Genomic DNA, 27,643 nt, shown 5'->3' on the forward strand with positions numbered 1-27,643 from the left:
CATTTGAGACGGTCATCGGATTTTTTTCTTTGTAATGTTCTAGGGGGACAAATACAGAAATAGTTAAATTACCATTAAGAGCTGTATAAAGACATTTTTGATGGATTATGAACCCAACACAAACCACGATCGGCCAGAAAAGATAAAAGACACATGCCGTAGAGAGCTACGGAGAAGAACAATAGAATGTAAAAGTAAAAATTTAAGCTGGAGAAAAACAATTATGAGGAATTTAAGATGTAACGTACATAAACGATTTAAAATCACGTGCTTGTCAGTGTGTTTACATTACTATGTTACCAAACATTACTTTGTCGGTAAGACTGTATGAAGTCGGATTGTTTTCGTCGACGGACCAACTTCTGGTTGTGGACGCATGGTTTTGCCTTACTCCAAATGTGAATCTTAGTGAGCATCCAATGAAAATATGGCAGCACTTTGGAATCTTGGCAACAGCATCAGTCAACTGTCAGTTTTGGTTACAGCGTCAGTCCAATATCTATCTATGATTCCTTTGAGGACGACATACAAAGTGAGTAAAGAGGAATGCTTGTAACTCTTTATAATTTTAAGTATAGGTCTAGTTTCTTGGTTATAGTTAACCTGCGTTAGCCTCACGTTTCAATGTCGATATGTAAAGCGTATAACATGCAAAAATGAATCGTGAACATAACAAAAGGAGTGGAAGGAGAGTAGTCTGAATTGGGTTCTGGAGATGTGCTCCAGCTCACACATCGCACTCATGCGCCAGCCGCGAGTGTTTCCAAGTTGCCGAGACCGCATCCACCGTGCGCACTGTTATTGTGCCAGACGGCTTCTCCTGCTAAGGTGCTCGTAGCAACCCATGATTTCTGTGCGCTCGCTCACCCGCATCGGGCGATGCCCTGCTAGGGCAGCGATTGGCTCTTGTCTCAGACCTTCCCCGAGGTGATTGGGTGAGTGACTGAGCACTCAGCACGTGACCTCTACAGTGAGCTTCCTTCCGCTCCTGTTTGGGCAGTGCTTGAGTTTCTGTTATATACCACACAAGGCACTTGTATGTTGTCTAACATGGTGTGTAAAAATATTTGTAGTTTTATTTCTGTTGAATTAAATATAGAGAGTTCATGTTGGACATTCACCCGACAATGACTAGCAAAGTAAAAAATATCCAAAAGCCGTGAAACGCTAAAAGATTTTGTGTAAAACAACGACTGGTAGGGTTTATGGTAATTTATGCACATCGGTCTACGGTGATTGGTTGTACCTACTTTTAGGCGCAAAATTCAGGTTATCCATTTAGAAGTTAATAATGATGAATGAATATGTTAGGATAATATAAATATGTATATAAAATAATTGCATGAAATTGAAAATATTAATTAATACAGATCTCAGTGTTAATTCATATTAGTTTTTACATCACATGTTAAATTATGCTTGAGACTACTACCTACTAGTAAAAGTGAGTAATATGATTCATATAAATGTTCCGTATAGATCATTATTTCACTGACTTTTTGTTTTGATTTGAGACCTATTAAATGTTAGAAGCAATTTTTAATCTGTTATGTATGGCAAAAAAATCAAGAGTGGACTTTCTATCATGGTAAACAGCTATTTTTAAAGTGAGCTCAGGGATATGGCATATTTGATATCCCTGATACATGCACATGTCCATAAGAATCCTAAAATGGCAGCTACTCGATTCATTCCTTCACCAGGGCTACAGCACCGTGGCTAATGTACAAGCAGTAGCGGCCTTCTTGAAGGGCGCCCCCTACAGGAAGCACCCGGGTGTGACAGCCCTGAAGACGGTGCACCTTCCGGAGGAGCTGCAGAGGGGGGCGCTGTCCATCGTACATGGTGAGGGACTTGCATCCTGCCCCTCTGCCACCAGGACATTAACTGACATTCAGAGGATCTGCAGTCTAAACCAGATAGATTTCCATGTTGTCACCATGCAAAGAAAAATTATTACGTGATTAATTATTGCTGTGTCAGGAGTGGTTAACCTTGTTCAGCTATGTGACTGCAGATTTTTGAGAATAAAACCTCATTTAGAAATATTTTATATCCAAAACTTCCATCCATCCGACTTCCGACTTCTTGTCCAGCACAGGGCTGTTCAAATGTAAGAACATAAGAAATTTACAAACGAGAGGAGGCCATTCAGCCCATCAAGTTTGCTTGGGGAGAACTTAACTAATAGCTCAGAGTTGTCAAAATCTTATCTAGCTCTGATTTAAAGGAGCCCTAGGTTTTAGCTTGCGGCGTCTAGACGCCCTTCATGTGCGTGGCGCTTGCAATGGGTCCTTCTGTCCAACAGGGGCAGCACTGAGGGATCTAACAGAGCAGGCACGCAGACTCAGCAACTTCCTGTGGAGCAGGAAAAGGCCCGTGGATGAAGAGCAGCTTAGGGAAAGGGCCCTCGCTATGGAGAAAGGCCTCTGGGAGCAGGAGATGGAAAGCAGAACAGGTGAGTGGAGTGCAGGAGGTGGCAGGACTCCAGCTTAACACGGTGTTGAATTTATGCATAGCTCCTGCTCCAAATACTGCTTATACCTGTACCTGGGCATTCACTGGGAGCTCAGCCTAGCTGCACTTATGCCTAGCTGGCTCTAGCTGGCTCTAGCTGGCTCTAGCTGGCTCTAGCTGGCTCTAGCTGGCTCTAGCTGGCTCTAGCTGGCTCTAGCTGGCTCTAGCTGGCTCTAGCTGGCTCTAGCTGGCTCTAGCTGGCTCTAGCTGGCTCCTTGACAGCCGTATGTTTGTGATGTGCTGTTCGCCTCCCTTGTATTGTACGTCACTTATGATAAAACCGTCCCCTAAATAAAAACAATCATGACTGTGTAAATATGGGCATGTGCCACGACTCTCTGAAAGTACTGTGTGTTATGTGTTTGTCAGACACAGACAGCCATCTGGCAGAGATGCATATCCGGAAGAAGGTATTATCAGCTCTGAAAAAAACAACGTACCACTGGACTCCGCTGAGGTAGCTGTGTGTCCCCGTGTAGTACTAACCAGCTTTGTGCCTCCTTGCTGTACGGCCTCTGCAGATATTTCACTTTATATTATTCTAACTTGTTGCTGCCCAAAAGCATTACAATTACTCTACTCTAAATAATGACACTTAATTGGTCCCTGTGTGGAAATTCTCTTTTTTGCCTACCCCATCTTGCTTTTCATGATACACAGACATAAGTGAGAGCAAGCTTAGCAGCGATAGGCAGCCACCTGCAGTGGCCCCTGGAGCTAGGGGTTAAGGGCCTTGCTCAAGGGCCCCCAGACATGACGGTTCTGCTGAGGCCAGCGACCTTCTGAGCCCACTAAGCCACACTCTGCCTGGGAGTTCCCGTGTTTATCACACTCTCGGAGTATTATTGGGAGTTCCCGCTTTCATCACACTCTCGGAGTATTATTGGGAGTTCCCGCTTTCATCACACTCTCTGAGTATTATTGGGAGTTCCCGCTTTCATCACACTCTCAGAGTATTATTTTAATAGCACCTCATTTTGCTGCATCATTGCTCAGTGTACATCCTTTGCTACCTGTTTGTGCTCCTGTGTGATTGGTACCTGCGGTCTTGTCTCTCCCTGTCAGGTATGATGATGAACTGTGTCTGGTGTATCTGGCCGCTCGCTTGGCAGCGGGCTACGCGGCCGTGAGGAGAGCATTGAATGAGGTGAGGACACTACAATCCCTCAGGACACCTTTGCACTTATGTATGAAGAAGTTATAGGAACTAATATGTAAAGTTTTAAGTGGGTTGGGAGGGACTATTATTTTTGTGTCCCATGTTTCATACTCTCTCCTGTTGTCTCTCCGTCTTTAGATAAAGAAGCGAGACCCCACATTCACCCCTTTTTCTCTTCTGGACTTTGGTTCTGGTCTCGGAACCGTGGTTTGGTAAGAAAAATAATCAGTCATTTAGTTTATCATCTTTCACACCAGCTGCCACGTTTTAGATATTGCACACCCAGTGTAGTGGCAGTGCTATCAGATATTTTCTCCAAGACAAAATCGCACGTATGATGAATTGAGTTTGTCTAATTTTATAGAAGGTGTATATTTTGAACTCGAATGTATGCAATTTAGCGGTAGGATTGTCTCAGTTATCAAACTGTCGCCACGAATGGCCTGGATGCATGTCACGGTGCACGTCACGCCATTTGACAGTCTCCTGCACAGAGCTGTCTTGCGCAGATTCTGCAGACAGGTAGTGCCAGCAGGTCAGAGCTACAGGGATGGGTGCTGATGAGGTCTGGCTTGATCTCTTTTGTTCTCCGTCCACCTCCGCCGGTCAGGGCGGCACGTACGACGTGGGGCGACTCTCTGAAAGAGAGCGTGTGTGTGGACAGTTCCAAGGCCATGAACACGCTGGCTGAGCGACTACTCCGAGGTACACACACCACAGCAGCCGTTCCTCCTCCCTTTTAGGCGAATCAAGTGCCATTTCGAGGCTCTGATAACCATCCTTACACCCTGCACGATTCTTAATTAACAAAACAGAATTTCGTCTAAAACTGAGGGCAAATACTATGAGGCCAAAGGATTTGTGATGCATAACACTGACAGTAATTCTTCTTCTCTGCATAGGTGGTAGCGACAAGGAGGACCCTTTGATCAAACACGTCTACTTTCGGCAGTTCCTTCCAGTCTCCCCCAAGGTGTGCCCACCTCCCCCTGGTGGCTGAATGGGGTCTGTACAACACGACTAGGTTACACACAGCTGCTGTCCTGCATCTCGCCTCCAGGTGCAGTTCGACCTGGTGAGCAGCGCGTTTGCTCTGTCGGAGCTTCCCTCCAAGCAGGAGAGAATAGAGACGGTTCTGACGCTGTGGAGGAAGACTCATTCCTATTTGGTCAGTAACATATCCATTCCAAAGCCTAGTCAGGTACAATTAGATTTTCCCCTTTATTCCGGAATATATGCATCTCACGATGGGGATCTGTTATTCAGAAAAAGTTATGGGGAAAACAACAGAATATAACTGTATCCAGTTTCTTTAGTTAAGATCTGCACTTTAATTATTAATAAATTTACTAATAATTTTATATAAAAATAATATAAAATGAATATTTATTCATTAAATGTATTATAATCATATCTTGCTCCTGGAATTTGTAAAACACTTGCAAATATAAAACAATGGGTTTGTAAGCAAACTCAGAAATGAGTTAAAATTTTGCCATTTACAAGCTCTGCGGTAAAAACTTTGTGAGAAAGGAGTAAAATGTCTTTGTAATACCTTTTTAAATTTGATTGTAAGTGAATTTGTTAATATATTATGAAATAAATAGTAAAAGTTTATTCATATTTAAGGGGCAGACTTTAAACTGAAGTATTACATAAAGAATTTTGCACTGTTATATGTATGTTTGTCTATTTTTTTCTTGTCCAACTCTTAAATGTTCTTCAGGTTCTGGTGGAAAATGGGACTAAGGAAGGTCATCAGATCCTGATGGAGGCCAGAGACACAGTACTGAAGGTGGGTGACATATGTACGCTCACAGACACACACACACGCTCACAGACACACACACAGAAAGTGACCGCACTCTGGTTTCAAAGGCTTTTATTTGTTAACTCTCTCATGTCTGAAGTATACCTTTAAATTTCATTTGTATTGCTGAATGTATAATTGTGATTGAATAATTGTTTAACAAACAGGGGGAAGAGAAAACGATGGACCCCAGCCGTCCTTTCGTGTTCGCCCCGGTGCGTTTCATTTCATATTTCTGTTATTTGTTATTTGAGTGTTTGTATCTCAGAATCAATGTCATTTTGAATTAATGCCGTATAGTTCTTGGATAAAGTTTTGAATGTTAAGATGAATAAATAGATTTTTCCACTACCAAGCTACGCAAGGTCTCTCCCAAAGCTATATGAAAGCATAGCTAACAGGTAATCTACTCATTTTCCTTCTTTGATATGTGTGGTCAGTGTGCACACCAGTTACCCTGCCCCAAGCTGGCACAACAAGCCCAGGTGCCCTGTAATTACCCCCAGCCATTCTGCCCTCTGCCACTTCCGGGGGTAAGAGAAACCCGCCTACTCCGCAGTGTGATGGGACGATGAGACGGGTTGGAGGAAATTAGCATGAATGCAAGGTTTGCGGATGACAGTGTCAGAATGAAGACAGACTTGGTGAAAAAGCTCTCTGGTGCTGTTACACAGAACCGTGAACAGGAGGTGGAGCAGTTCAGTTACCTGGTCATGGCCCGGCAGGAACCGGGAGTTGAGAACGCAGGGCTGGAGTGGGCCCGGCTGACAGGGCCGGTGTTACGAAGGCCCCGCCACGTTCACTGCCAGCTCTGCTGTCCCGACGGAGAGCTGAGGAGGGTCGTCGTCACCCCCAGCCGCCACGGCAGGTCAGCCCCTCCCCCTCCCCGTTACCTGGGATGTTACCTGGGACGTTACCTGGCTTTCTTCTCCTCCACACACTCACTTATTTGCTGCCTCCCCCCACCTAAACAGAGACGTGTACCGCTGCGCCCGGAACAGCGACTATGGAGATCGGCTGCCAATCATGAAGCCAGAAGTGGAAACCATCACGGAATGAAAGGACCCATCCAAGAAGGGTTTCAAAATACTCCACTGATCTAACAAACAACCTGAGATCAGAGAAAAACACTCTTCGGATTTATGTCTCAGAATAAAAATGTAGCAGAGCAAAAGACCACTGCATTCTTGTAACTTAAGATTTCACTGGTTAGACGATACAAAAACAGTGGGGAATTTTAAGACTGTTGAGCACACAAGTATGAGCAACTCGTATATTTGTTTGTGCAAGTGTTTGTTTACATCTCATAGGGGAATTTTAAGACTGTTGAGCACACAAGAATGAGCAACACGCACATTTGTTTGTGCAAGTGTTCATTTACGTCCCATAATCGTCCAGCAGAACACTGTATTTGGCAATCAGCCATCACCACACAGTGAAAAAACAAACGATTGCTCCGGCTTAGGATTTCAAGCAAAAAAGCTGAATTGATAACGTGGTAATGAGGGCACTTAACATGATTAGCAGACACAGACACCAGTCTAACAAAACTCAGATTTCAAGAGATAGCACATTCTGATCTTGGTCGAGATGTTGTTCTTAGTACCCTTGAAGTTCTTTAACACATGCTGTGCTAAATTCTATGGGGGACACCAAAGGCACTCAGAACCAGGGCTGCAAAGGTCCTGAGGGATTGTAGTGTTCTATGTTCTAGGCAATTGGCTTCGGAACCAGGCTCTGCATGACACTATTATAATGTTTTATAGTTAGATGAAAGTAACCATCAAGCTACTCAAAATGAGAGTGCATGAAAAGTGCACGTGTGTATGAACAAGCTGAGCAGTCCACTGACAAACAGGGTGTTAACTCCTCACGATCTCCTTTAGTGCCGACTCGAGGTTTAGGTACTGGAACTCATACCCCGACTCCAGAGTTCTCTTGGGTAACACCCACTGACCCTCGGTAAGCACCGCGGCTCTCTCCACACCCAGCAGCGCCTGCAAGACGAGCCTGGGAGCCGGGAGCACCGCGGGCCGCCGCAGGACCCGGCCCAGGGCCTTGGTGAACTCATAGTTGGTGTTCTGGGCAGGAGCGACTCCGTTGTAGATCTCTGGAACGCTGGGAACGGGCTTTGAGGGCGGTTCCAGTGAACGGGCAATTATTCCTGCCAAGTCAGCAACGTGGATCCAGGGGAACGGCTGCTGACCAGAGCCCAGGGGCCCCCCCAAGCCCAGCCGGAAGGGGGGGAGCATCTGCTTGATAGCGCCCCCATCTGCACCCAGAACGAGCCCTAACAAAGCAGGGAGAAAGGGGGACGTACTAAAATAGCAAAGACACAAGGAAAGACTTCTGAACCCTGCATGTGGGGCTATCATGATTGGATCGTTCCACTTCTTATTGGCTATTGGCTTTCGCTGGTCTTCCACTGCCTGGTTAAACCCATCAGACTAACCTGACCTGACGACCACGTGCCTGGTGTTCCGAGCCACGTTTTCTGGGAGACTCCCGGCGGCCTCCCACTCTTTCACCAGCAGGGAAAATAAATTAAAGGGGTTCCACTCCGTCTCTTCGGTGTATTGCATCGTCTGGCTGGGTTTATAACATGCTGCAACAGAGCAGAAGGACATGCAACATCAAAGAGGAGCAAACGACAAACAACACCCGCTCTGGCTTTAGCTTTCAAAGCGGAAGATCGCAGGTTTCTGACAATGCCGATCCATGGTAGGACTCCACCTCGGAAATGCAGCAATAAACGGGTGTCGGTTTTCCAATGACACAGTGTGACGTCGCTTTATTTTGGTCCAAACTGCCTTCAGAATAATGAAAATTAATGATAATGTGGCAACATTTTTATGAGGTAAAATCATTTGCTGGGGCTGCCACATAAACAGGCAGTGAGAGCTTTATAAGGGTAAATCTTATGCAAGGATTCACAATGTTCTCAATAATAATAATAAAAACAATAGGGATCCAGCTGCCAATGTTGATTGGACCCCTAATAATAATAATATCAATTAGGCTGTGTTCACACTACCAAGCAGAAGTGACTCAAATCTGATTTGTTTGCCTAAATGTGACTCAGGTCTGATGTTTTCAGGGCAGACTGAACACAAATCTGATCCTTTTAAATCAACTGAGTCACTTTGATACGTGGTCCTAGATCAGATATATATCAGATCTGTGGCCATGCGACAGGAATGTGACCAGTCAGATGGAAATCCATGTGGTTTATTGCCTAAATGCAGAGTGTTTTTATTTTTTTGGTCGGTGACATAGACTCGTGCAAAAACATCAATGTGCAAAGGCTTCAGAGAACAGCTACATTCACTAATACAGTCAGATACAGGTCACTTAATTTAAAAAAAATGCCTGAATCTTTGAGTAACTGAATTTACATTACATTCATGCAACAGATGCTTTTGTCCAAAGCGATGCATAAGCCAGCAAGTGCATTGCAAGGTATACAGGACCAGTTAAAAGTCCGGACACCCCAGCTACGTCTCCCACTGAATGCCCATTACACATGAATGTTGTTTACAATTATGCGATATCCACTGCATATGTGTAACATCTATATTTATATCTACTGGGTGCAACATATTTATACCCAAGTCAACTAAAGTTTCTGTCCTGCACTCTTATTAGACATGGGATGTCATTACACATGCATGAGCATTACATCTGTGCAGTACCCACTGCATACGTACAATATAATTGTGTTAAATTTTATCATCATTTTTCATAATTATTTCTATCATTATAGTTTATTTTCTATTGTTATTTATTTCTGTTTTGTTGTTGTAAAAAGTAAATGTCCCTGGTGTGGGATCAATGAAGTCTTATCTTACAGTAAAAGGCCTCGAGGCAATGAAACAATGCATATCAAATATTGCAACGATCAAGAGAAGTGTCCAACATCTCAAAAGGGAACAGCAATCCATCTCAACGCTCGTTCACCAGATAATACTGACTAGACCTTGAGTTTCTTATCCAAAGACAAATTGTTTTCAGTAAGCGTTTCCAAACTGTTGACTGCTACTGTAAATGCATTCCAATGAATGCCCAGTTACAAGTTTTGAGTAGCACTGGAAAAAGCATCGTGATAAATAATGACCACTCTGCGATGTTTGTGCTACCACGAGTATGCTGCACACCTACCCACTCCTGTGACCAGGACCCAGGCCCGAGGAGGACTGGAAGAGGATGCAATGGCTTTTGCAAGAGATCTAGTTGTATCAATCCGACTGGAGAACAGATCTTTCTTAAAGCTCTCATTCCACCTGATCAAGTAGGAAAAGACAGATTAACTAATAAAGCATGTATACTATTACAATCTAATATTGTCCTCTTGATTGTCTGGGGTTCCTTCCACACTCAACAACTGAACAAGTGATTCTAAGCAGTCTATAAAATGTGTGACTACACATGTTCTTGTTTAGATGGGATAGGTTAGCATCTCACACTTGTCTTGCTTTTCAGATTTAATGCCCAAAAAGATTCAGGCTTGCTGTCACCTTCATTTCATCAGTGACTTATCAGAATAGGACAAAGCATGTACAAAATGGATGGATGTTATCAGAATACTTTTATTATCCTAGTGGAAATTGCTTATACAGAAGTGTTAATGTATAGATAGGTGAATGGATGGATTAATAAACAGGAATGATGGAATACTTTTCAATCTCTTACCAGCGCAGGGGATGCATGAAATTCTCCCCAGCCAGGTTGACAGCGCCCTCACATGGTGGGAGGCCGCTACTCTCCAGATCAGCCTGCAAATCAGGAACTAGCTGGTCAAACTCAGCTCCCATGGGGCCTGTTATAATGAATAGCCTACTCATTTTGTCATGTGTGATATTTTAACCAATTACATTAAGTGTGGGGCCTGAGCAGAGGAGGCAATAATAACTAAGTGGGAAAATGACAAATATTGTTAAAAGGAAAAAAGATATAAGGATATAGCAGACAGGAAACAGGAAGCATTTTACCCATGTGATACATCCAGGACCTGGTTGCCTTGATATAATAGTGACTTCATGACCTGATTTACATAGAAACCGGGTCAGTTCTCTGCCAACAAAACCGGAGCCACCGCCTGGTGAGAGGAGGAAATGACACCAAACTTGTCAGGTGTTATCACCAAAAAAAAAATAACACAGGGTGTTTAAGGGTCATGTTGTCACCACACCTGACTGAAATGCTTCCAAATGGTAAGATCCTAAATAATTATCGGGAGAATTAACTTCATAGTTTAAGCAACAATTGGTATTTCCCGTCCATTTTTTTTATTATTAAAGGAACCAACAGGCAGGTGTCTAATTATTTTCTTGACTGATACTGTCAAGGTTCTCTAACAACATAGGCCTACTGGAAAAAAGACCTTAGGTCTCAGCAGACGAAGCAGCAGTACGCGCATGCGCTTCCTCCTCACTTCCGAAAGCGAAACTGTACAGCGCGTAAACGTTTCCAGAATGTTGACCTTCACTATATCCGCTCTATCCTTGTTTAATATTGCACGCCATAAAGGCAGTAATCTACCAGCCCGATAGCATATTTGTTTTTGGGTCTAACATTTCCTTTTAGGTTTGATTAAACTGGCATGCCATATAATCAAGAAACACAACAGCTAAGCTTGCGACATACCAATCACGACTCTCATCCCGTCAACCTGCACGCTCCTAAAATGAGATTTCCACACCACGTTCAAAGACGTAACAAGCAAATACTACCTGGACCTTAAAATTTTCTAACTGTAAGCTGTCGCTGTATCTAAGACGAGCGAAACGTCCTGACTATTATGTCCAATGAGGCTTCCGTCATTGTATCATGTGGCCAGCTTATGCAGTGCAGGTGGTAATGATTCTTCAATAGTGTCATATTAAATATTTGTATTGTGCAGTTTGTGGCATTGGTGTGTCAGTCCGCTTTCTAAATAAAAACTAAATTTATAAATAAATCAAATTATATAAGTCGTTGTACTAGTTGGACGCAGAGTGATGAATTACATAGCGGTATTAAATACATAGCGGATGTCCCTCAAAGATTAATGTTGGAAATTTTCATTCATTTAATTTCCTTTAAACTTTAAGGATTTAAAAGATGCAATCAACTCTTATTTTGAGAATCTCGATTTATGTATGTAATATTTGTGAACTAAGAATTCAATCGTATTATTCACCATAGAAATACTTCATACTATTGGATTCAAAGTTAGGTATCTGCTCGGTTTGGAATGTCAACATTAAAATCATCCTTTGAAATTTTAAAATGACATGGTTGTCCGGATCTATGATGTGGTTTATGTTGATGGTCGGGATTAATGAGGAACGTTTGCTCTGATCCTGGATCGGTGCATCGGATTATTGAACAGACCACGTGGTGTGATAGCGCGCTCCTATAAAGAGGCTCCCTGAGCCGCGTTCCCTCTCTTTATCTGTGCGGCGTCCTGGAGGACCGGCTAGGAGCTGGTCTTGTTATGTTTCTTTATTAGACGTGGGATTGCTGGTTAATTAGCTAGGTCATTTTGATAGGTATTTGTAGCTGTTTTGTTAGTGGTTACCGTTTTGCCATCTTGTGTTATTGGCGTGTATTTACCAAATGGAAATATTAAGTGTTACCGAGCCGGTATTTTTTTATCTGTCGATGGGGGGTGGCTAGTCGTCTGCCTGCCTAATTTCCAGATTCTTAATCTGTATTGAATTCGTGTAAATCGAAGAGGACGCGCTTCCTTGTCGAAGGCGATCAATGTGGGTTTTTAAACAGCGGCTCCACGTGTTTTAAGTGGCGTAAAAGAGTGTTTATTTTTGCACATGAAGTATACGACTTTCCCCCTGAAATAGCAGGTGTGCTTATCCTTGTGTGACTTGCATGGTAAAATCCGTATAAAATATACTAGCTGATGGATTCCAGATGTCTTTCATTGCCAAACGCGTGTTTGGTGCCCGCAGTGAGCGCTTGGTGGCGCGTCTGCGCGTTTTGGGCAAGTGAAGCTCATCGCGTACGGTGCCCGGCTTGGATATAGTGTTCCTAGTGCTGTTCTAAGTTCAATGGCTGGATCGATTGTTGTGTACCCGTTAACAGTTTCTCTCTTGCTCCTTTTAAAAGCACTGGTCTGCGTTTCCAGTCCACCGGCCCTACATCAGCACTGTAGGTAAGTGCTTTTAATTAGTCCCGTTAATGTATCCCAAATGGCTTGTCCTGTAACTGTTGAGAGGGACAATTTAGCTGACCTTGCGGTGATGAGTTGCATGTTGTCCGTGTTTCACCTGATAAGCAATGATTATACACATGCACTGAGCAGGCTAATGGCGAACCGCGAATGCAGGCTCTCACGTGTGTGGTTAAACATCCCCTTTCCTTTCCAGGTGCTGTGAATCTGCGACCAGTGGGGTACATGAGGATTGCAACTTCTGCCACATGTTATGATTCATAACTATAAATAAAATTACTGTCTTGTGACTATTTGTAGTCCTTTGACTCCTGAGCTGGCTGGGTCTGGTCTTGGGCTGCCTGCAGCATCTTTACTTGGCTAAAAATAACCGATATTAAGTTGCTTAGCCTGATGCAAATTCTAGATGCTGCACTACTGTGGTTTTCATCCACGTACTGCAGTATCGGGAGTCTTCAATATCTATGCCTCATTGAATAGTTAATATTTGGTTAAGCTAGTGAAAACATTTTCTGTAGTTGATTGCTGTGCTGCTTAGGCTCCAACTTAAGCCCTGTTGCCTGGTTTAGAGTCCAGACCAACCAATGTGCTGTTGGATTTCTTCAACTAGATTTGTCTAACACATGTGTTCAAATTCTTCACGGGCAGCAGGCTACTGAGTGAGCCACTCCTTTAAGTAGGGCTTTGTTTCCTTATTGAGTCACCTTAGTGCTTCTGTATGGTGATTGAAGCAAAGCACGTTGCTTTGAAAGGGGAAACCCCTTTAAAGGTCAATTTCCGGAATAGGGTGTGCTCTGCTTCAACCCTCCTGAAATTTAAGCAGAAGTTGAGCGCAGAAATATGAAAGCGTTTCCTGCAATCATGTTCAGGTAGCTGTGTCCCCGGAGGCATGAAACTAACATGGAGAGCAAGATCTGCGGAAGCAGGCCATAGCCTTAAAAGCTCAGCTATCGCTGTATGCATGTATAACCAACCAAATTTAAGATCCAATGGATACATTTTCTGCTATTTAGGAACGACTCACAAGTATAATCTATCCGTCTCAAGTGTCTATCCAGTTTAGGGTCACGGTACAATATAATTATTTTAATATGCCGTTCACAAACCTGTATCTCACTGGTCCAGAAGAACCAGCTTGTAACTGGAATTCTGTATAGTATATGTTGCAATTCTTATGATTTAAATCAAGGGAAGTTTTTACTGAAAAAGGGTTTGGCGAACAATTCCTGAGAAGGAACTGCTTAGGCATTCTGTGGCTGTAAATCAGCTGGTTTTGTTCACTACATAAAATCTCAATTTCCAAATAAGGTAAATGATCACCCTCTGCTAGGTAAATTATGCACTAAGCAGGGTGAAATGTTGAGTCTACATCTATAATGAAAATATGATGTAATGCTGCATTCCTTTTTGTAAAACTTGATTGTTTGGAAGTGGAATTCCCACTTACGCAACAATGTTTTTCCCTGCCGTGTTCACATATTCAGGGTCATGCATTTCCTGTAAATTGTGTCATCCAAACAGCAGACGTTTCATTAAATCAAAGCTTGCCAGTCATGAATAGACACGACACAAACTGAAAATGAAATGGTTTACGGTTTTTAAACCTTCCTTATGTGGTTACGTGCAGAATTAGAAGAATCAGATAAGCCCACACATACGCATATTTATTGTAAAAAATACATAAAAAACCAACTTTTTTAGACATACAAAAGATTTGGGCATATAAACTGTATCAGAATCCAAACCAAAAGAACAATGAATTTGAATATTACATATTTACAATTTAATAAATACTAAATCGTTAAATAGTGTGAGAAGACAGATTGTCCGTGTTTACAGGTAAAAAAAAAAAAAGTAATCTGTATACAAATACCTTGTCACGGTGATGTTAACCACAATCCTCAAAATTCACCATTACAATTAAAGCCAAAACGTAATGAACAGGTCATGTGAATTCTGGTTCTGAAGATGAACTTCATGCTTTCAAGTAGTTGTATTTGGGTTAAGAAAAAGGGGGCAAGATTCATGTAAAAGGGGGAAAAAAAAATATTGCACCAAATCTTCTGGAGCCAATTAACTCTGTTTCATTCAACCCAGCAGTTATGAATTCACTGAGGCAGCACAAAGCACACAAAACCACTGGTATGTCTAGTGACCTTTGACTCCCAAACATGACAGCATGGCCACCCAACATCTCATCTCAACAGAGGGAGGCTGTTTCGGTAAAGATAATTTTACATTCAAAACAAGCAGTCTTATTTGTCCATCTAAGATCCTGCCAGCCCTGAAATCTTAGCTATGGAAAATGCTTGGCTGCAAACACTGAACCTATGACGACAGACCCCAGGAGGCATCTGTGACTGCTTTGGCCCTGTGGCGCGCACACACATACACACACACACACTTAAACACGCACCAGAAATCGGGTCTCCTCGCAGCGGATTCATCCATAGAACATGAAGAATTATCTTTAACCACACACGGCATTCTTACAATCACAAAAATCTAATTTTTTTTTCTTCAGTGACAACTGAAAGTCTTCCAGAGATTCTCACTCGATCCAATCAAGTTCATCGGAATCTTAATTACTCCTCAGGTCTGTGCCCAATCTCCCTGGGAGGGCAGCAATTCCAGTCGGCTAACCGATATGTTGGTCAGAGAACAGACGGCAGCCATATGAACTAAGAACAGCCCTTTCGGGGAAGGATAACACCACAGAAAACCACATCCGAAGACTTTTCTTCCGATTGCAGTCACCAGGAATGCAGGGGTAACACTGCTTGCCGTAAAATCACGATAACGGACCGCCTTCCTCATTTGTGCTCGATAACCACTTTGTCGGGCACAGCTGTGAGCGCACGCAACGGCGACGTCAACTGTGCCAAAAGGTTCAGATGAGGTTTAAAGTGCTATCCGCAGTTACAATACACCAATGTCTACAGTGCCGTAGAAAGACCAGTCACACACACTCCCACTGGGATTTTATAAATTGGTTTCTGAGCACAACGTCCAGAGTAACAGCCAGGAAAGCTTCCATCAAATGCCCGACGAGTCGCGACTCTGCTCTCGCGGATCTGGCAGCTAAACACTTTCATTTGGCAAAACGAGATCGTGAAGTTTGCGGTCCTCCTGGCCATGCTGGCCGCGTTCGACACGCAGAAACTAGAAGTTTGGTTCCAAACACATAAAAAATATATATCTGTGTATTTTCAAAAATGTGTCTGCTGCAAAAAACACAAACAGCCTCCGTGTGTAATGTTTGGCAACATCCCATTGCTCAAGGACTCAAAAAAAAAAAGTTACAAAATTACTACAGAGGCAAAAAAAAAACACACACACACACACACACAAACCAAACGTCTCTGCACTCACACACTCGGCTATCTAGATCCCTCCTCACCCCTCCAGGAAATACCAGCAATGCAAACACACACACACACACACACACAATTATTTACCGACCTCCTTGTAGAGATCTGTATTGCTGGAACTGTTGTTTTAAAAAACAAAACTGAAAAGCCCAGCACTCTAAGTTTGGGGAAAAAAAAAAAAGAGGAATAAATACAGCGTTTTTTTTTCCAATCCCAACTGTGGCAGAAGTTTACATGCCAGTATCAAGCTAAGCAGAAGTTGCCTTCATAGTCATCTCCACATGTGATGCAACCTGCAACTTCATACGCTTCTCCTCCCGTCCATAATGGTGAGTAATTCTCTCCTAACGGGACAACAAGAATAAACAATTCATGAGTCTGAGCCGAACTGCCCGCTTTCAGTCCAATAAATGAGACAATACAACATAGGTTAAGAAAAGCAGACAGAAAACCCAACAGCCATGCACTCTAAGGCAGCTTGTGGGGGAGATGCAATGCAGCCACGTGTGGGACCCAGAGCGTGCACACACACGCCCAGAGAGAGGAAGAGGAAGGTTACCTGCGGAACCGGAGCTGGGCGGCTCAGTTGAAGGGGTGCTCCGGACAGCACGACTTCACCTTGGACCAGGAGTCGATGCAGCTAGAGAGGGAACACCCGTCATCAACAGCACCCGACGGTTTAACACCTCCGTCAGTTTCAAGTCGCAGGTCTCTCAAACACCTGCTTTTCAAAGTCACACGGCTCCGCCCCCCCAGGCACATCGCCATACCTTTTGTGGTAGACGCAAAGGCAGGCCAGGCGTGCGATGGTGTCCCCCTGAAGCAGATCTTCCAGGCAGATGGAACACTCCCCAGAGTCCTTGGTGAGGGTGTCAGCTGTGTGGGGGAAAATAGCCACACGGGTGAACTCCAGCAATACGCTTTTAGATAGCCTCCTAGCGTTTCCCACAAACCCGACTCTGACGCATCTCGGTGTACCCTTCTATTTGCACACTCGCGTCGGTACTGGCAGACTGCCTGCCGCCTCGGTGCCAGCACAGCCCGTCGGGCAGAAGTCTAGATTCTTGTACTCACTGTTGTAAGGCAGAGGCAGGGAGGTGAGGCAGCTCAACAGGTGATCCTCTATCCTGCCCCCTGGAAATGGCTTGGAGCAGAATGGACAACGGATGGCTATGGAGAGGGAGAGAGGTGGGAATGAACTGGGGCAGCAATGGTGGCGAGAGAATCGAGGCGACTAAGTGGGATTGCTGTGTGCCAGTCACACTGGCAACCGGTTTATCCAAGTTTCCCCGTCTCCCGTCCCGCTGGTATACAGTCATCACACTGCTTGAGGAAGACAGGAACACGGCGGCAAACATACAGGAAGACAATAAGAGTTGATTCATAGGCACTGGGCTCAGAACAGTATGTGGGCGTCCAGTCGCACATCAAAAATAAACATTTTCTGGCAGACTGCTTTACTTACACGCCAAAAGTTTGTCTTCCACAGTTAACACAAACCATCACATGCACCTAAGCTAACCCTGATATTAATTCACCATGAGCCAACAAAGTCACGATTAATGAGGCAAGGATGCGGCAGACGAAAGTTTAGAACAGATGAACAGTTACGCTGAAGTCGGTCCACTGAAGGAAAAACGGGCACACTGCAGCATGGTACTGTTATTTAAACCAGTGCCCAGCTACCCCCCCCATTTCCACATGTTTAACTGTACTCTGGCCAACTGAGTGGGAGAGGAACTGGCCAACTTTTCTCCCAGCCTGAGTATGGTGATCAAACATTGGGGAAAATCCCTACCGATGGTGACCGGCAGACAGCAAGGTGACAAAGTGCATGTCTGGTTTTCAATCCGAAACACCCCTCAGTAAACCCCAGTGTTAAACTAGACAAGTTCCACTTAAATTTTGATGAGCCATTTTCACCTGCAAAAGTTGAGTCTACCTTACGGGAATTGCTTCAGAAACATTCCATTAAAGTGTCCTGAGAAGCAGCATGAATCAGAGCCAACATCACCCTTAGCTGTAACTATCAAGAAGTGCAATCTGCCTGATACTGTTATGACTTGTTATCCTCCAGGCAAACTAAAGCAATACCCCGTAAAATGAGAACATGACGACGTCAATCACGGAGTAGGAATATAATCGGGCTGAATGTGAGGGTAATGTGTATTCAAAATATCAAACCAAAACTCATCATAAGGGCTGCCAAATTAAACTGAGAGCTGTAACACGGCAAGATATTTAGTTCCGCACCACCTTTGTCGTTAACCACAAAGCTGCACCCCTAATCTGAAAGAGACGCCAATCGGTGAAAGATTTTCTAACTTCTTATATTCTTCCCGTTCAAAAAACTGCACTGCTTACGGTAACTAAGCCATTTTCGGTAAACAGTCATATTGCACAATCCGTACTCCTGCTTATCACGTAACACCTCAAACCTTCTTTTATCTGGACACCTCAACGACTTTCCCGGGAAGTGCACAGGAATCGGTAATTCCACACACTCATGACTGGCGTGACATGTCGGCGCTTGTACCGATCGGGGTGTTTAGGATGAGGACTGAGCCGGATTATGTCACCGCTGCCATCGTGATACCGCGGAGGTTCCGTTTTAAAACACTTACTGCCGTGGCGGTTGCTGACGCGACCGATCCACGCCTCAGAGACGGGACGCGGATGGGTGGTTCGGGCACGGCCCGGCCGGACGGAGCCGTTCCTCCCAGAAATCTGCCGATTGACGACCAGGCGCTCGGAGAAGGTGCGATGACCGACGCGGCCGGTCTCCCCGGGCAGTAATCCCCGGCGAAGTTCTCCCGTAGGGCTCCCGTCGCTGGCGTGCTTGTTGTTATTAACGGTCTCCGTCTGACCCGGGTTGCGGTTGGCGCTGCCCCCGCTGGCACTCGCCTGCCGCCCTTGGTCGGAATCGCTGCCCTCCTCCGAGCGGCTCCGGCCGGCCTCCGAGTCCTGATCGAAACTGCCGGAGAAACCCACCACTAGACTAGTAGGCCGCTTGCTGCGCAGTCGGCGGCAAGACCCCCTGCTAATGTCGTCCTTCTCAAAAGCAGACGATACTCCTTCTTCTTGTAAACGACTCGATCTAGTTCCCATGACTGCAATTTGTGCCTGCGATCGGTAACGACTACCCGCCTTTAGTTTCGATTATGAATATCTATAAATATCCTTATTAAAATAATACTTCTATAATCGGGGTTTATGACTAAAAGTCTTCTATACCCTTTCACTAGCGTCGTGACATTTTCCTATCTTTACTGCTCTCCTTCTAACACGCTATTCATCCGTTCATCTGCTTTAAAGGAAGTGGCTTTTCTTCCTTTGTCGGCAGGCGCGGTGACGTCAGCGCCGGATGAACTTTTCTGTCCAATCGGCTGGCAAGACGCGCACCAGCTCGCGGAGTTTCGAACATGCCGAGATCTACAGGCGGTGAGGAGCCTTCGAAACTGCAGGGGGCGCGGAGGCAGGCGGCCGGCCGGCCGGTTATTCCCCTTCCGGGCGGCTGCTTTTGATTATAAAAACTGAGAACGTTTCTTGTGGATGAGCTTCTCAGAACGAACACATAAAAAACAGTAACCAGAATCGATATATCGACACAGTAACTTTTTAATGAAACCTGCTGTGGTTGAACTTCTTGTTCATGTCAAAAACTTGGGGTTTCCACATCCACTTCAAACACATTTAAATACTAATTCAAATAGTGCTGTCCGGCATTGTCCCTCAGCATCTGAGATATCTTTTTTTGATTTTGCATAGTGATGATGATGACGAGAACATTATTATTATTATTATTATATGAAATATTAATTAATACGTAGTGCGTTGCTAGATCCCTTTTATTGGGATGCGTGTCGCAATAAAATCTGCTGTGCCCCGTTTGAGTTTTAACAAGCTCCTATATTTTGGCAGTGTATTCATTTAGGATGATAACGGGACAAGAACTGATTTCTTTCTACAAGATTGTGAGACTTTCTTTTCCACAAGGTCAAAGCAATACAGTCTAACCTAGAATAAACGTGAGCGCGCAGTTTGCGGTTCGGGTTCGTACCCCGCCGCGCGCACATTATGGTCCGTGTCATGAGTCGTGTGTCCTGTCGTCATAAAACCGGAATGTTTTAATTAGCATCTGAGCTAAATAATGTTTTAACCGTTAGTTGTTATTAAACATGTCAACCAAGATCACCAAAAATGGAATAGCTACATGAATGAATGAAATTATGAATATTATATGAATGAAATCTGAGCGCCTAATAAAACGGCACATTTTAAAGTCAGATGCTTTGCTCAAAATGACTCTGAATTTACTCATTATTTTCTGCAGTACACATTAAACTGAAGTTTATATCACTTTTGTAAATGCACAAGAAGCAGGTAAGAGATCCTCATTGATCCGTACAGTAGGCGGTCCGATTCTTCTAACCAATGGTCCGCTTTGACGCAGAAGCACGCGTAGCCGATTGGTATTTTTAGGTGCTGATCTCAGATCAGCTTTCCCCGTTGAATTACAAACTAAACAAACGAAGGTTGGCGGCAGGAAAAAAACATGAAACTGAACTCAGATCCCATACGCTTCCCTGTTAGTATATAGGAAGAGCAAAGAATCGCTCAGAGAAGCCGAGTTTACTTTTCAGCGTTCGTTATGGCAGAACGGTAAAATGATGTTTTAATGTTATTTGAGTATTAGTAATAAGCACATAGCTGCTTACTGAGGCAATTAAAATGAATATATTGTAAATGAAAGCTAGTTCACTGTGCAGTGTTTCGTCAGGCACCGTCTTAACTCCTGTTATTAGTGCTATAGTGTCATATGTAACGCGAAATATCTGTATTTCTCGTCGTAGAGTCTGCAAGTTGCTGTTAAAGAACTGGCATTTTCTTATTTAAGTGGTGCAACTAAAATGCAGCCATGGTGTCACGGTATACGTTATCGCCTATATTGCAATAATATAAAGCATGCACTTATTTCTCATCTAATAATTATTCTAAAAAGTTTGTCTTTGTTGACTGGGACGCTGTAATAGCTTAAAATTATGAGTGAATGGGATCCATTTTTAAAAAAATTTATTTTCCTAATTAAAACACACGATGTTTTTGGGACTGTAAGATAGTACGTAGTACTGTGGGTGCGCCGTGTTGATATAAGGCGAACTTTGATCTTTTTGCTGCGTGAACTGGAGAGTCTATAGGCCCTCAAACTGGATTTTCAGGACTTGGTATATACTGAACCGGCTCTAAATCGATTGTGCTCTGTGTTGGAAAGTCCTGCTCCACCGTATGCTAATATGCTAATAGAACATAAGCTAGTATTGTGCACTGCTCATGTCATGTTACATATTATGAATTTTGATGTTCTCAAAATGCAAATTTACTGTGAAACATTTTAAACCATTAAAAAGTAGTAGCTTAGAAGGAGTAATTGGATTTATAGATGGGATTATGTGACATTCTGTTGCTGTTTCTTAGAGTGGTACTAAAATGGCATGACACTTTGCTTATCATTGTATATTTTTTCCCAGTCCCGGCAGATAGACTTCTGTAGCATTGTCTGTGGCCGACCAGCACAATGATGCCTTTGGCTCTGCTCAAACCCAGCGCAGACTTGGACAAACCATCCAGCTCCTTAGGGCTCCTGTCCAGCGGTGCCGGACTGAATCTTGAGAACCGGGTGCTGGCTCAGGCCCCGGAGGCGCTCTCGGGCCCCTGCCTGGCGCTCTCGGGCCCCTGCCTGGCGCTCTCGGGCCCCCGCCTGGCGCTTGCCCTGCAGCACGGCTGTGCGTCCCCATCATGGGCGATCGAGGCTGGCTCGCCCGCCCTGCAGCCCACGTGGCTGTCCTCCACCGCCGCCTCCTCGCCGCTGCTCTCTCCCCAGCCCCTCCTCAGCAGCCCTCAGCACCTCGTTTCACATGCACTGGCGCCACGGCTGCTCTCCTCCTCTGTCCTCCGAGCTTCTGACAAAACCTGTGTCCTGCTGCGGCCCACCTCCTCCTCATCTGTGCATTTGGCCCCTGCTGAGTCAGTGGTAGAAGAAGAAGAAGAAGAAGAAGAAGAAGAAGAAGGAGTAGGAGGTGGAGGAAGAGGAGAAGAGATGCCAGTTATAAATGAAGACTTGAAGTGTGCGACTGAAGTTTACAGTGGGGTATGCCTCACCTTGTCACTTTTTTTCTTGCAAATGCATATGTAGATATGCTTACTCATGTCTTTTTAATTACCAGTTGACGGTAAAGCTTCACCACCCTGCTCTGCTTGACTGAGATTGTCACTGATTGCATTTACGTATGCCTAATCCTTGAGTATTGTCTGGCTGTGCGTGTACATTAGGACCCCACTGAGGCGTCCACAGCAAAGCCTGTTCCAGAGGAAGAGGAGGACCTTCCTGGGCTGCATGAGGAGGATTTTGGGGAGGTTGAGGAGGTCAATGACCAATTGGAGGAAGAGCTGAAGGATAAAAAGGTGAGAAATCTTAGGGGGGCTGCTCTTGTACCCCGTAGCTTTATGTCTTAGAATCTTTTAAAGAAATGTTTGTATGGTTAATTGGCATTTTAGGCAAATATTCCAAATCACTTGTTTGGTGTCTTAAATGTTTTAAATTGCCAAAAGTTAAAAATGATAGTTGATTATTGCTATTGATTTTTATAATTTTTTTTCTGTTGTTGATATAGTTGCGTTTGCTTATAATAACACAATCAACAGGTCAGCCTAACAACTGACTTACTAGTCATGTGGACTGATTTCTAAACACTAGAATCCAGGAAAGGATTCATTGTAAATGACCTGCGGCCATTAAGGTGTGTAACTGCAGTTTGCTCTGATTCAGAAGGCTAGCGTAAGGGCGGTTTACATTGTTTACCGTAGTACCTGTTGCTGAATGCCGTCTGCCTCTCCCTGGTGATGAAAAACACACCCCCGGGGGAGCAAGACTGGGACAAGAAGGAGACTTTGTGGACAAATATGAAGGGCCTGGTAGAGGAGGTGTCTCAGCAAGACTCCCAGTTCTTACTCAAAGTGAGTACACCTGGAGGACAGGCCTCTCAGTGCAGAGATGAATTACCAAATACACCAGAAGAACGAAGCTGGTTAAATGGCTGTCATGAAGGGTGCATGCACATTGTACTTTCTTCTGAATTATGATGTGAATGCATTGTCACCATAGTCGCCTGTCCACTAGGTGGCGGTGTACACTCGGCAGGAATTGAATATTCGCCTTACAGCCAACTTCCTGCTGGCGTTGGCAGCACACCTGCCCGCCACAAAGCCGCACCTGCGCCGGTATTTCTGTGCAGCAGTGCAGCTGCCCTCTGATTGGCTGGAGGTGATAAGGCTTTACAGTAAGGTGAGTTGAGGTTTTTGCTATATATATTATATATGTTATAAATGGAAAAAAAAGAAGTTTGAGATGCAACGTAATGTAAATACTGATCTGAGATTGTTGTTAGATATTATTTATTGAGGTGGCAGTTTGATTTTATAATAAGGAAGTCTGAAAGAGTTATTAATATTGATTGGATGAGGTCTTAATACGTCTCGGATTTAACGTTTAACCAAACACCTCATTTTCCCGCCCTCTCCACAGTGTTTCAGCCAGGCCCTGCCCACGTGTCTGAAGAAGGCCCTGACGGATAAATTTAAGCAGTTTACAGAATATCAGCTGGCCAAGTACAACACACGCGGGCAACGGAACAAGCACTACCGGGGCAAAGTGGCAGTGACCAAGGTGACACGCAGGGCAGCGGGAACAGTGGGGCTGATCTGCCGCACACACCCCCTCCCGTCTTGGCACATTTGCCATGTGTTTTCCATGTAGCCAGACAGGGACACGGAATGACTGAATGAGGAAGAGAGGACTGTTTTCAGGCTGCACTGAACTGCCAACTGTACTCATTTAAACAGTTTAGTCTTTCCTTTTAGTATGGAGCTTATTAGTGCTTTAAACGAAGCAGGCACTGTGGCCGGCCAAGATCCTGGTTACAGGTTACTGCTTTAACCTGTTAGTTGGTTTTAGTAACCATATATTCCTTTATCTCCAAACTATCCCTCCTATTTTCGCCTCTCTCCCATCCATCTGTTTCTTGTCCTCTTTCTGTCTCCCTCTCACCTGTCACTTTCTCTCTCTCGCGTCCCCTAGAAACCTTCTTTGAAGAAATGGGCAAGCTGGGCCAAAGATCTGAAGTCTGATCCAGTGACGCTGAAGAAATTTGTGAGCTGGTTTTTGTGTTGCTTCTGAACCCAGCGACCATACATTGTGTCCTGGATTAGACTTGGCTTCCTGTATTTAAGAAATGCCACTTTTGGATAGCAAATATTAATCACATTAAATTGCGAGGCAGGGCAGTGTCCTTACAGGCAAAGCCGTGGAAACGTGTGTCAGATCTACGTCTGAGGAGCAAGTGTTTTTGTATGTGTGTGTGTGTGTGTCATTAATGAAAACTAAAACTACAAGATTTTTTTTTCATAAACTAAAATAAAGTTAGACAGGCAAAAAAATTGAAAACAAAAATTTTAAACAAAAACTATACATATAAAAAATAAAAACAAATGTGAAATAGGTAACTACCATTTTAAAATACTTGTATCTATGTACCTATAGCAATGATTTGTTTATCTTTGATTACTATTAATAATCTGGAACACGTTTTGCCCATTTTGAGATACATAATGTACAGTATATTCATGTAGGATTCTCAAGATCAGACATAAAATAACTATAGAAAAGTTTGTCTATCCCTAGAAATAAACTGAAAACGTAATTAAACAGAATCTATAGAAAATGAAATAGAAATAAGACACAAACAAATGAAACCACTCTGATAGCTAACTAAATCTAATCTGGATTTCAAATGACATTTGAAAGTAATATAATGATTAAAAACTAGATTTAAAAAAAAAAAGTGACAAATGACAGTGACACCCATGTGTATGCAGATCGAAGCAATGGAGCACAAAGCAGTGGATAAAGGCACCAGCGTCTTCAGCTTGAAGAAGATGATCCAGAGGCTGCATATCAGTGAGCCGGCTGAGCACGTCATGGCCGTCCTGGGGAAGAGGTGATGTGCTCTCTGTGGGCTAAGGGCCGTTTGATCCCAGCCACCGCCAGCCCCAGCGTCTGCCCCAGTACCGTAATGCCCGTACTCTGTGCAGGTACCCGAAGGATGCCAAGGAGTTCATTCACAGCGGCCTGAAGGGCACCTGGGATCCGGATCGGGCCGGACAGCGCATGAAACTGGTGCAGCCCGACACCTGGGAGAGGATGCTGAGTCAGGAGGGGAACCAGGCGAAAACCTGGGCCAGACTCATAGGTCAGCGGATGCACAGGCTTACGTGCGGGCTGACGCACACGCTCACGCTCACGCTTACGCACGGGCTTCCGCTCACGGACACTGTCTGGGCGGAGGCCGCGCTCACAGGGCACACCCATAGCTCAGAGCGCAAATATCACGCTACGCATTGCGTGTGCGTGACGAACATTTGAGCAAATTTGAGCATTTACGGTTAAGTGTTTTATCTGGGTTTTAGTTTCCCTGACTGTTATATGTAATATGTGCTATGCATTTTTCTTTCACTTTTTAAAGTTTTGAATTGAATTTGTCGTTATTGCTTGACAGTATGACAAAAAGATCTTTGCTGCTCTCTCAGGACTTGACAAAATGACATTGATAAGACCTAAAATAAATTACGACATATACAGAATGTGGATGGACACACACACACAAATATATATACAGTCAATCATTCCGCACGATGCGGGTTGGTTCCTGGGCAGCCACAGCCTGGAAAAACCTCATAAAATATTTTTGTCTGCTTGGCGAGAGAAGTGAACTTGCGAGTGGAGCAAAGTGAAGCGATAAGTTATGAGAAACGTGTGACGCACGAATTATTGCAAGATCTCTGCACGATATCACATGAGAGGCTACCTTAAACACGCTTGCCATCCCCCAGACCAGCACTGCGCATATATTTATGCATTTATGAGATGCAAAATTTTGGCTTTATACAAAGCAATGTATTACTACAGATATTGGACATTTGGAAGATTGGTCAATATTGCACTTTCTAAGGTGACTGGACATAGAAGGTTATTATGTCTGCCTTGTATTGTGTATCACATTGTATTATGTAGACCGTAGATCTGATATTCAGAGGCGAAGAACAAGTTTCCAAAACTCGCTCAGGTGACAGGATACATTTTTGAGATTTTTCGGTTTTGAAAATATAGGCAAAGTTCTTCATTGGATTTCATGAGTTTTGCTTAACCGACACTGTAACAGATAAGGACAACTGACTTTAGGTCATCGGCAGTTTCATCTCGACAACAAAAAATGGCCCGAGTCAGTTTCGGAAATTTGCTCTTTGGGCATGTTGCCATGTCTGTTTTGTGACTCTCCTTATCTGCCTCATGTAGACAGTAGGGCCCTTCCCTTCATGGCCATGCTGAGGAACATCAGAAACCTGATCACCAGCGGCATCAGTAAGAAACACCACCAGAAGATTTTGGCGCGGCTGATCAATAAGGTAAAGATCTCAGACGCTGGCCGAGAAGGACCTCCGAGAAGCTTCTTTTAAGGTGCTCGCAAGCATCTTCAGAGTTTAACTGAACCAAACATCTTGGCTTATGTAATCCGGATGTTCTGAGGAACTCGTGCTTTAGCTGCGTTACTGTGCTGCCTTTGCAGGAGTCCGTGGTTAAAAGCAGACAGTTCCCCTTCCGCTTCCTCGCCGCCTACAAGGTGGTCATGGACCTCTGTGACTCAGGTGAGTAGCTTTGCAGTTTGCCTTCCAGCCCCTGGTCACCATGCCGACCAGCTGCGGGGCATTAGCTTATTTTCCTGTGCCCCGGGGCTGTCACCCTTCGGCCGTGGTGCTGTAAGGTACCGCCGTCTCTGCGTCTCGCCTCAGTGAAGCCGCGCAGAAAGGCCGTGGTGCTGGGCAGCGTCCTGAACAAGATGCCGAGGACCAAGGAGTTCAAGGAGCTGGACTGGCAGACGGCCAAGCGCAGTGAGAGGAGACGGGCGCTGGCCGTGCCCTTCGTCTACCGCATGTACCGCATGAAGAGGAAGCGGCTTGACTTGGCTAGGTATGTGGCCGCCTCTTGCTTCATGCTTTGAGCTCTGCTGGTGTCCCCATCACTGAATGGACGGCAGAATAATAGCCGTCGCTTCATTGGCTGAGTAGGTTTTCATTTACAGTGTTTTTGACCCAGTAGACGCTCCATTGGACTCATTAACTGTAGGATGACACATTCACACATGTTGGGTAAAATCATCCAATCCAGTCCAAACACATGTGGTCAGGATAAGTGCTTGGAAGATGGATGGATACAGGGGCGGGGCCACAGGGGCACTGGCCCTAGCTGAAAGCTGATTGGCCGCAGCAGTGCTCACACCCCTGTCAGTTACCAATTCCAAACATATCATTGGACCTGTGTATGAATTACGACCACTCTTATGCTCTACACCTCTCACCTAGAATCGGCCCTGGATGAATGTTAGATGGAAGAAATTATAATGTTAATTCTTTATGCATAGAGTTTTGTTTCAACTAACTAGTTGAGAGCTCTGCAAATGTGACTGAATATACTCAACTGGTTGGTTGAAACAAAACCTTGGTCTGGA

The 27,643-nt window shown here is 44.3% G+C and overlaps 4 protein-coding genes, 1 long non-coding RNA gene and 1 other non-coding gene across 11 annotated transcripts in view; 4 read left to right on the forward strand and 2 right to left on the reverse strand.

The window, feature by feature from the left end:
• Positions 1 to 280: 280 nt before the first annotated feature.
• Positions 281 to 6,662, forward strand: mettl17 (methyltransferase like 17). 2 transcript variants are annotated; one of them, XM_023832632.2, is made up of 14 exons: positions 281 to 532; positions 1,704 to 1,845; positions 2,309 to 2,458; positions 2,887 to 2,974; positions 3,583 to 3,664; positions 3,815 to 3,888; positions 4,287 to 4,381; positions 4,579 to 4,649; positions 4,737 to 4,844; positions 5,403 to 5,471; positions 5,654 to 5,701; positions 5,927 to 6,019; positions 6,161 to 6,354; positions 6,461 to 6,662. In XM_023832632.2, exons 1-14 carry the CDS (start codon positions 428 to 430, stop codon positions 6,543 to 6,545), a joined length of 1,404 nt encoding a protein of 467 aa, XP_023688400.2. In that variant the 5' UTR covers positions 281 to 427; the 3' UTR covers positions 6,546 to 6,662. The 2 variants fall into 2 exon arrangements, with proteins under 2 accessions (XP_023688400.2, XP_023688401.2); XM_023832633.2 differs by lacking the exon at positions 281 to 532 and adding an exon at positions 1,018 to 1,053.
• Positions 6,663 to 6,842: 180 nt separating this feature from the next.
• On the reverse strand, positions 6,843 to 11,315 carry sdr39u1 (short chain dehydrogenase/reductase family 39U, member 1). Of its 2 annotated transcripts, XM_023832634.2 has the most exons (6): positions 11,130 to 11,315; positions 10,475 to 10,581; positions 10,176 to 10,258; positions 9,645 to 9,766; positions 7,939 to 8,091; positions 6,843 to 7,776 (listed from the first exon to the last, which is right to left on the reverse strand). In XM_023832634.2, exons 1-6 carry the CDS (start codon positions 11,143 to 11,145, stop codon positions 7,349 to 7,351), a joined length of 909 nt encoding a protein of 302 aa, XP_023688402.2. In that variant the 5' UTR covers positions 11,146 to 11,315; the 3' UTR covers positions 6,843 to 7,348. The 2 variants fall into 2 exon arrangements, with proteins under 2 accessions (XP_023688402.2, XP_023688406.2); XM_023832638.2 differs by lacking the exon at positions 9,645 to 9,766.
• A 27-nt stretch (positions 11,316 to 11,342) lies between these two features.
• Positions 11,343 to 12,944, forward strand: LOC111854571 (uncharacterized). The gene is made up of 2 exons (XR_002840708.2): positions 11,343 to 12,636; positions 12,851 to 12,944. It is a non-coding gene; the product is annotated as an uncharacterized lncRNA (long non-coding RNA).
• LOC111854589 (small nucleolar RNA SNORD126) lies at positions 12,714 to 12,789 on the forward strand. Its single transcript, XR_002840714.1, has one exon. It is a non-coding gene; the product is annotated as a small nucleolar RNA SNORD126 (small nucleolar RNA).
• Positions 12,945 to 14,297: 1,353 nt separating the features above from the next.
• LOC111854534 (E3 ubiquitin-protein ligase ZNRF2) lies at positions 14,298 to 19,337 on the reverse strand. The gene is made up of 5 exons (XM_023832566.2): positions 18,650 to 19,337; positions 17,100 to 17,195; positions 16,796 to 16,901; positions 16,585 to 16,665; positions 14,298 to 16,369 (listed from the first exon to the last, which is right to left on the reverse strand). The coding sequence occupies exons 1-4, from the start codon at positions 19,131 to 19,133 to the stop codon at positions 16,608 to 16,610; spliced, it is 744 nt and encodes a 247-aa protein (XP_023688334.1). The 5' UTR covers positions 19,134 to 19,337; the 3' UTR covers positions 14,298 to 16,369; positions 16,585 to 16,607.
• Positions 19,338 to 19,384: 47 nt separating this feature from the next.
• Positions 19,385 to 27,643, forward strand: part of tep1 (telomerase-associated protein 1) — a 28,257-nt gene continuing 19,998 nt past the window's right edge. For 2 of the 4 annotated variants that reach the window (XM_023832562.2, XM_023832564.2), the window contains exons 1-12: positions 20,536 to 20,687; positions 21,554 to 22,173; positions 22,356 to 22,487; positions 22,890 to 23,039; positions 23,203 to 23,367; positions 23,608 to 23,748; positions 24,160 to 24,231; positions 24,957 to 25,078; positions 25,173 to 25,330; positions 26,434 to 26,543; positions 26,705 to 26,783; positions 26,928 to 27,105. In XM_023832562.2, coding sequence (XP_023688330.2) covers positions 21,601 to 22,173; positions 22,356 to 22,487; positions 22,890 to 23,039; positions 23,203 to 23,367; positions 23,608 to 23,748; positions 24,160 to 24,231; positions 24,957 to 25,078; positions 25,173 to 25,330; positions 26,434 to 26,543; positions 26,705 to 26,783; positions 26,928 to 27,105 — 1,880 coding nt within the window. In that variant the 5' untranslated portion in view covers positions 20,536 to 20,687; positions 21,554 to 21,600. Of the gene's footprint in view, positions 19,467 to 20,535; positions 20,688 to 21,553; positions 22,174 to 22,355; positions 22,488 to 22,889; positions 23,040 to 23,202; positions 23,368 to 23,607; positions 23,749 to 24,159; positions 24,232 to 24,956; positions 25,079 to 25,172; positions 25,331 to 26,433; positions 26,544 to 26,704; positions 26,784 to 26,927; positions 27,106 to 27,643 lie in introns of those variants that run through there. The other 2 variants (XM_072711113.1, XM_023832565.2) reach the window with 2 other exon arrangements.

This window comes from Paramormyrops kingsleyae, chromosome 4, assembly GCF_048594095.1.
Source record: "Paramormyrops kingsleyae isolate MSU_618 chromosome 4, PKINGS_0.4, whole genome shotgun sequence".
In the NCBI taxonomy this organism is placed as follows: Eukaryota; Metazoa; Chordata; class Actinopteri; order Osteoglossiformes; family Mormyridae; genus Paramormyrops; species Paramormyrops kingsleyae.

Bases quoted from the DNA above. Each gene is read 5' to 3' on its own strand.
- mettl17 (XM_023832632.2), top strand. From the start codon at position 428: ATGGCAGCACTTTGGAATCTTGGCAACAGCATCAGTCAACTGTCAGTT. The intron at 2,459-2,886 runs GTGAGTGGAGTG...TGTGTTTGTCAG, and splicing joins GGAGATGGAAAGCAGAACAG to ACACAGACAGCCATCTGGCA. The intron at 5,702-5,926 runs GTGCGTTTCATT...ATGTGTGGTCAG, and splicing joins GTCCTTTCGTGTTCGCCCCG to TGTGCACACCAGTTACCCTG.
- sdr39u1 (XM_023832634.2), bottom strand. The intron at 9,767-10,175 runs GTAAGAGATTGA...CTACTTGATCAG, and splicing joins TTCATGCATCCCCTGCGCTG to GTGGAATGAGAGCTTTAAGA. The intron at 8,092-9,644 runs GTAGGTGTGCAG...GCTCTGTTGCAG, and splicing joins GGTCCTGGTCACAGGAGTGG to CATGTTATAAACCCAGCCAG.
- LOC111854534 (XM_023832566.2), bottom strand. From the start codon at position 19,133: ATGGGAACTAGATCGAGTCGTTTACAAGAAGAAGGAGTATCGTCTGCT. The intron at 17,196-18,649 runs GTAAGTGTTTTA...CCCTCTCCATAG, and splicing joins CGTCAGCAACCGCCACGGCA to CCATCCGTTGTCCATTCTGC. The intron at 16,666-16,795 runs GTATGGCGATGT...TTCCCTCTCTAG, and splicing joins CTTTGCGTCTACCACAAAAG to CTGCATCGACTCCTGGTCCA.